Raw genomic sequence first — 8,352 nt, forward strand, 5'->3', positions numbered from 1 at the left:
CCCACTGGGGTGCCTGGCCAGTCTGGGTGAGGGGCTGAGGGCTGTTTTCAGGCTGGCGGGGGGCTGAAGGCCCCCACCCCTCCTTCTTTTCTTTTTTTTTTAATTTTGGGCCAGCTTTGGCTCTGAGGCTCCAGCTCTTAGGCCTCTGCTGCTGAAAGTAGGTATCTGGTTTGTTTCGGTTCGAAACAATGTATAACTCCAGCTCTGACTCTAGCTCTGAGATCCCAGCTCACTGAAAGCTGGTTTCTGGGTTTTTTTTTTAGCTTCTATATTTGTTAAAATGTTTCAAATTGTAGGCTTAGAGGCCTGCAAGGCAGGCGGGGAACATTGGTTTCCTCCATCACTGAAGCAAGCAAGGCTCATGTTAGCTTCAAGCTGCCTGGCTGCCGGCCGCCATCTAGGCTGGCAGTTAATTTGCATATCTTGCTGATTAGCCAATGGGAAGGGTAGTGGTTGTACACCAATTACCATGTTTCTCTTTTATTAGATAGGATGTTCTTATTAGTAGTTGTCTTAGTTCCAACTGCTATAACAAAAATACCATAGACTGGGTGGTTGAAAAATAAACATTTATTTCTCACAGTTCTGGAGTCTAGGGGGTCTAAGATAAAGGCATCTGACATATCCAGTGTCTCGTGAAGGTCCATATCCTGTTTGTAAGAGCAGCTTTCTCACTGTAACCTCATATGGCAGAGAGAGATTATCACTCTTATATTTCATCTTATAAGGGCACTAATTCCATTCATGAGGGCTCCACCCTCATGACCTAGTGACTTCCCAAAGGCACCACGTCCAAATACAATCACATTGGGGGTTAGGATTTCTATATATGAATTTAAGGGGAGACATGAACGTTCAGCCATAGTAGTAGTTTACTAATGTTAGTGTATGGGTGCTAGAATAAGGAATGTATTTTTTGTTGTTGTTGTTTTAAATCCTCACCTGAGGATATTTTTCCATTGATTTTTAGAGAGAGTGAAGAGGGAGGGAAAGACAGAGTGAAGAAACATCAGTGTGAAAGAAACACATCGATTGGTTGCCTCCTGCACAAGCCCTGACCGGGGCCCAGGTTAGGGAAGAGCTTGCAACCAAATTACATACTCTTGACTGGAATCGAACCCAGGACTCTTCAATCCACAAGCCACTACTCTATCCACTGAGCCAAACCAGCGAGGGCTAAAAAATACATTTTTAACCTTGGGGAAGACAGCATTTTGGGGAGTATTGGGTGGATAACTAGTCTCTGTAGATTAGACTTGAAATTTAAAGTAACTGGAGAATCATTGAAAGGCAAGAATAGTTAGGGTTTTGTTGAGGATCAGTGTAACATCATGGAAAAAAGATAAATTTTAGAGCCAATCAAATCTGAATTTAAATTTTATATAACATACATTAGGTTTATGCTCACAGGGAAGTGATTCATCTTTCTGAGTTAAATAAAATGGGGTCATAGAGTTGTTTGTATGCATTATCACTAGTTGTAATAATTGAGATAATGTATTTAGTTAAAGCACCTATTACTGTGCACAGTGTAGTATGTTGGATATTATATGAAAGTATAGCAAACTATGATCTAAGAGTATTAGTGTACATGGTAGGCCATGCAGTGATGGTCTGTGACAAAGTTATCAGTGGTCCACATTGAAATAGGAAAATCAAGCATAATGTTTAAATGTATGTAGATGTATATTATATATGTGTACACTCATATATATATAAAACATAGATATTTTCTATGTATATATTTACATGTAATCATATTTTGATTTACATATATTTACATATAATTATTACATATATAAAATCACACATATGATGGTTTAGGAGCCATTGATCAAGAATCACAGGATGAATACGATATGGTCCCCTACTCTTAAATAACTTATAATTTAATGAGGGCGCAGGTATGTAAAGAAAACTGTAATAAATAAAGGAGAATGGAATAAGAACTTAAATAGAAATATAAGAAAAATTAGAACTTAGTGGAAATTGTGACTGCCTTTCTAATTATAATTTTACAAGGTTAAGAAAAGATGCAAGTCAGGCATTTCAGAGACAGAAAATAATATTAGCAAAGTTTGAACATTTAGAACATTAGCTATTGGAGTGCATGGTAAGTAGAAAAGTGAGGGGAGTTGAGGCCACAAAATTAGATTAATCCAAATCACAGTAGATGTTGTATAGTTATTTCCACTTAAAAATTTTAATATTGGAGGGGTGTGTTTTTTTTGCTTGTCTTTCTTAAGGGAAAAAAAATGTACGTTTGTAAAGGATAAATTGAAAAAGATTGGCTTTTCTGTATTCTTCTTTGGGGCTTTACTTTTACTGCTATTAAAGCAATTATCAAACTGTTGCCTTGATCTTTTTTAAAAAATATTTTTATTGACTTCAGAGAAGAAGGGAGAGGGAGAGCAAGATAAAAACATCAATGATGAGAGAGAATCATTGATTGGCTGCCACCTGCACACCTCCTACTGGGGATGGAGCCCACAACCCGGGCATGTGCCCTTGACCGGAATTGAGCCTGGGACTCTAATCTGCAGGTTGACACTCTATCCACTGAGCCAAACCAGCTAGGGCTGTTTTTTTGTTGTTGTTTGTTTGTTTTTAATTTCACTTCCCCGCTACTAGATTTGAGTTCCTTAAAGTCAGAGAACTGTGTCTTTTCACAAATGAACTATCACTATTTTTTTTAAAGAAATGAGTGAATCAATCTGTCAGAATAAAGATAGTGAAGGCTCAAATATAAGCCTGAAGGGCCATTATGGTCATTGTTGAGACTTCTCAGAGGGCTTAGATTAGATGAAAGCCATAAAAGTTACTAAAGAACAGAGGACATGTGAAAAATGTTAAAGAAAAGAAGCAATGTTCTACAAAAGAAAATGTGTAAATACAGTATAGTCTTCAACAAGGAAAAAGATGTCCAGGAATTCTTCATCATGAAAAATCTAAAATATAGGAAATGAAAGGGAGGTGACATGGGATGTTACCAGACATTGTGTGGAGAAACCAACCCCATTTGTCTCTATAGGTAGTGAGCACCACCCTCTGTCAGTCTGCCTCCTTGGTCTCTATCCATGCTCTCTTTTCATTTCCCACTGCCACAGTCTTAGTCTAGGTTGTCTTTTTCTCTTATCTGGACCAATAATCCCTTTGACATTTCAGGCTTTTCTACTTCAAATCTATTTGTCACTCATTTATTCAAGAAATATTGCTAGGCACCTATTTTATGCCACGGCACAATTCTGGATGTTAGAGATATAGCCATGAACAGACGAGGAACCTGTTCTCATAGAACTTACACTTTCTTGGGGGAAGAAACTAAACAAGGTGATGTGAAAGATAGTGATGGGATAGAGCCCTATTGAAGGTTGGGTGATCAAAGAAGCCTTTCTGAAGAGATTTGAGATAATATATGAAATATAAAGGTCAGGGGAGACAACTAGTACAAAGACTTCAAGGCTAGAACAAGCTTGGTATTTCTAAAAAGAGAAGACTAATATAGGTTAAGTATAGTGGGAGAGAAGAGTGATATGAGGTGAGCTCAAGAGAAGTAAACAGGGACTAAAGCATATACATGCAAACATGTTGATTATAAGATAACAGAGAATGATATATTTTATTCTAAGGACAGTTAGACTCAGTTGGAGAATTTTGCGCAGAGAATAGTACAGCCTGACTAAAGGGAGATAAAAAAGCAAGCAAGGAAGGCATTGCAAAACTATTGCAGTAGTTCAGAAAGTACATGATGATGGCATGAACTAAAGTGTTAGAAGTGGATGATTTGGGAATATGCTTTGGAAGTTGAGTCATCAGGATTTGCTGTTAGATAAGAAGGTAAGAGATGATGAAAGAGGAATCAAGAATAACTCTAGGTTTGGGACTCATGCAAGTAGATGGATGACCATATTTACTGGGGGTAGTAGTAGCTTTTTGATGAGAAGGGTTGCTGTCATTAACAAAAAATTCTGCTTGAGATAGATTATCTGTCAATCACTCATGTAGAGATGCCAGGGAAGTACTTGGATAATGAACTCAGGGTTTAGGCGGAGAGGTTAAAGCTAAAATAAATGATCTTTAAAAAAATGTATTTTTTATTGATTTCAGAGAGGAAGGGAGGAGGAGAGAGATAGAAATATCAATGATGAGAGAGAATCATTGATCAGCTGCCTCCTGGATACCCCACACTTGGAATCGGGCCCATAACTCGGGCATATGACCTGACTGGGAATCAAACCATGACCTTCTGGTTCATATGTCGATGCTCAACCACTGAGCCACACCAGTCGGGCAATATTTAAAGCCTTGAGTCTAGTTGAGATCTTACAGATAGAGACTATATAGAACAGAAGAGGGCCATGGACAGAAAGTTGGGCTCTATAATGTTGAGAAGTCAAACATAAGAAGAGGAGCTAATAAAAGATTTTAAGGAGGAATGACCAGTGAGGTAGGAGAACCTAAAACATAGGTGCCTGGAAACCAGGTTGAAGAATGTTTCTAGGATGGGACACTATCAAGTATTTCAAGTACTGCAGGGAGGTCAAGTAAGATGTGGACAAAAACGTAACTATCGGATTTTGGAACAAGATGGTTGCTGGTGACCTCATAGCAACTTATTTGAAGGAGTATAGTTAAAAGCCAAGTTCTTATTTTAATATTGCGCACACATGCATTTTAATTATGCCATAATTTGTGCATAGCTACTGAGTCTTCTTAAAAACTAAAGACAACTTTAGAGTTTAGAGGAGTTGGACCTTGGAAGATTTTCTTTTCTGCCTTGATGATAATAAAGATGACCTGGAGAAATTTCCTAATTTATTTTTTAATTTCAAGGAGAAAAACCAATAACTTCAACCCAGTAATGGCTTTTTAATTTGTTTCATGGAGAAATTTCCTTTAGTTTAACTTTGAGCTATATCATCTTCTACTAGTACATACAGCCTTTAGTGCTACGTCTTCCATCAGAATGTGGTCGTTACCCTCAGTTTCTTGAGACCTTGATACTTAGGACTTCCCAATGACATGCCTTCCTTCTTTATTTAATTGGTTTTTAATTTTTTGGATTTGAAATTGGGACTTGTTGGATTTTGTAACTCTTTAACTTTGTAACTATAAGGTAAGTATGTTACTCTTTACTAAAGTAAAATAATTACAGGGCATGGATGCAGTTTAGTCTGTCCTTGGAATCTTCTTAATTGTGTGGATTTCATTTTATATTTGTACCTGATTTTTGGCATGCATACCGTTTTAAATAGTTATTGTATGTTTCAGACAGAGCTTGAGAATAAACTACAGCAGCAGCTAACCCAGGCATCGCGGGAACTTGCAACAGAGAAGGAGAAAATGTCAACGTTACAAAACACATATGAAAAAAGTCAGGAAAACCTAAAACAGCTTCAGTCTGATTTGTATGGGAAGGAATCTGAACTTCTTGCAACAAGGCAAGACCTTAAGGTATAGTAAACTATATTTTTTCATAAAAATCAGTAAGTTGTTTATAGACATTCAGTAAATGATTGATTTCAACCCAAATGGGCAAGGGAATGTTAATATTTGTGGAATTTTGCACTTGTTTTCTATTAAATTATTATTTTTGGAGAAGCATGCATTTTAAAAATGAAATTGTCTTATAACAAAATACATGTATAAGTATATGCATTTAAAAATAACACCAGTAATAGTAAAAAGTTGGGAATTTATTAATTGCTAACATATTAGCTTATCTAGGGACTTTGCTATCTTTATGTAAAATAAAAACTCTAAAATGTCTTACAGTTAAAAAATCTAAGGAGTTTTAAATGTAAACTACTTGTGAAAATGAAAGCAGTTTATTGTTTCTTATCAGGTAATATGACTTTAGTTTTATATATTTGTTACCTTCTTAAGACTACTGGAATGCCTGATGATTAAAATTTGGAGGTTATAGCTCAAAGTAAATTTAGCATTAATAATCTAAGCATGAGAGGCCCAGTTCACGAAATTCATGCACGGGGGGAGGGAGGGTCCCCCTCAGCCCAGCCTGCACCCTCTCCAATCTGGGACATCCCTCTCACAATCCAGGACCCCTGGCTCCTAACTGATCACTTGCCTGCCTGCCTGATTGCCCCTAACTGCCCCCCCTGCTGGCCTGGTTGCCCCCACACAGCCTGCTGTTCAGTCGTTTGGTCATCCCTCACTGCCCCCGCTGCCCACCAGGTCGCCCTACGTAGCCTACGGTTCCGTTGTTTGGTTGTCCCTCACTGCCCCTGCCCCCTGCCTTCCCCCTGCTGGCCTGGTCACCCCATGCAGCTTGCTGTTCAGTCATTACTGTGAGGGTGTCCCGACCAATTTGCATATTACCCTTTTATTAGTATAGATATGGAATACTATTTGATTAGATAAAGTATCATGTTTATTAAAATGAAGGATATGGAAAAAGAGTAAATAATTTTTATGTAACATTAAGGTATCAGTTTTCTAAGGGAAATGGAACATTTATATTCTCTCATAGAAGAATAAGCCAATTCTGTCTTTCTGTTTTTTTCTTTTTTCTGAAATATAATATTTGTGTTTTGTGTTTGAATTTTTGTTTGTAATTTAAAGTGCATTATTAAAAATTCTGAAAATCATAGAGTATTTATATATGTAATGTATGTAAATATACTAGGTTTGTATTTTATTCATTGTCTGTTGCTATAGGGGAGGCTTTATGAAGGAGGTAGGACTGGACCAGGTCCTGAAGGATACAGGGAATTTGAATACAGAGATTGTCTTGAGAAAGATCATTTCACTCAGGGGCACGTTTGAGAAAAGATGCTGCAGTGGGAATGAGCAAAGTCAGGAGACAATTAACATAATTGTCTTACTAGAATGCTGGTTTGTGTTTAGAAACTAAGGTTAAAAAGGTTGGAATCAAACTGTGAAGTATCTTAGATGCCTAGCAAGGATGATTGGACTTTACATTTGGGGGGGAAAAGAAGAGGAGTAAAATGAAGAAAATAGTTATTTAGGCAACTTGACCTGGAAGTGGTTTATAGATCGCTGGGATTGGACCTGGGGTAAACTAGTGTTAGAGAGATTAGTGAACAGGCTCTCTTCCCTTCCTTCCATCACACATTCCAGTAATCAAGGTAGGACTTGATTAGAACTAGGATTGAGGTTAAAGAGGATGGAACAGAAAGGGTTTCTGAGATAGACAAGATGAAATAGAAGGGCTTGATACATACAGTCTGTAAGGAATCAGTGGTGACTAATGATTTGACACAAAAATAGGAAATTGAGACCTAACCAGTTTGGCTCAGTGGATAGAGTGTCGGCCTGCAGACTGAAGGGTCCCAGGTTTGATTCTGTTCAAGGGCATGTACCTTGGTTGTGGGCACATCCCCAGTAGGAGGCATGAAGGAGGCAGCTGATCGATGTTTCTCTCTCATCTATGTTTCTAATTCTCTATCCCTCTCTCTTCTTCTCTATAAAATAAATAAAATATATTTTTTTAAAATAGGAAATTGAGTAAAATAATTTTGTAGTGCCAACAGTTAGATTATATATATTAGAGGCCCAGTGCATGAAATTCGGTGCACTTGGGGGGGGTCCCTCAGCCCGGCCTGTGCCCTCTTGCAGTCCGGGACCCCACAGGCCTGCCCACTTGCCAGCCCCACTCCCCACCCTCCCACTGCTACTGTCAGTTGCCTCCCTCTACAGGGTGACTGGCAGGGCAATCAGGGGGTCCTGCTGGCACCTGCCTTGGCTGACCTGGGGCCTATGGGCTGGGGGCAGCTCCTGCATTGAGCGCCTGCCCCCTGGTAGTCAGTGCACGTCATAGCTACTGGTCATTGCGCCGGTAGTTACGCCATTTGGTGAATTTGCATATTGGGGTTTTATATAGATAGATTAGTTAAGTTCAATGTTAGTAAGAGTTGTTATAAGAAAAGAAAAAAAAACACCTGATCATATCCTCTCTACATAGCTTTAAATTATTATTATTATTATTATTATTATTACCCGGGCATGTGCCCTTGACCGGAATCAAACCTAGGACCCTTCAGCCCACAGGCCGACATTCTATCCATTGAACCAAACTGGCTAGGGCTAAATTATTATTTTTTTTACTTTATTGATTGATTTGAGAGAGAGAGGAAGGGAGATAATCGGGGCCAATCTGTGGGGCAACCAGCGGGGTGATCTGTGTCCCCGCTCTCACCTGTCTGGCCTGGCACTGCCCGCTCAATGGCCCTGCCCCTGCCCCCACCGCCACAGCCGGTCAGGGCCTATGGGCTGGGGGCAGCTCCTGCATTGAGCGCCTGCCCCCTGGTAGTCAGTGCACGTCATAGCTACTGGTCATTGCGCCGGTAGTTACGCCATTTGGTGAATTTG

At 39.0% G+C, this 8,352-nt stretch overlaps 1 protein-coding gene across 1 annotated transcript in view; it reads left to right on the forward strand.

The window, feature by feature from the left end:
• The window catches only part of EEA1 (early endosome antigen 1), a 112,848-nt gene that overhangs the window by 89,845 nt on the left and 14,651 nt on the right, over positions 1–8,352 (forward strand). Inside the window, exon 22 of the mRNA XM_015561064.1 lies at positions 5,272–5,454. Within this exon, the coding sequence (XP_015416550.1) occupies positions 5,272–5,454 (183 nt within the window). The remainder of the gene's footprint in view (positions 1–5,271; positions 5,455–8,352) is intronic.

Source organism: Myotis davidii, unplaced genomic scaffold, assembly GCF_000327345.1.
Source record: "Myotis davidii unplaced genomic scaffold, ASM32734v1 scaffold656, whole genome shotgun sequence".
Lineage (NCBI taxonomy): Eukaryota > Metazoa > Chordata > Mammalia > Chiroptera > Vespertilionidae > Myotis > Myotis davidii.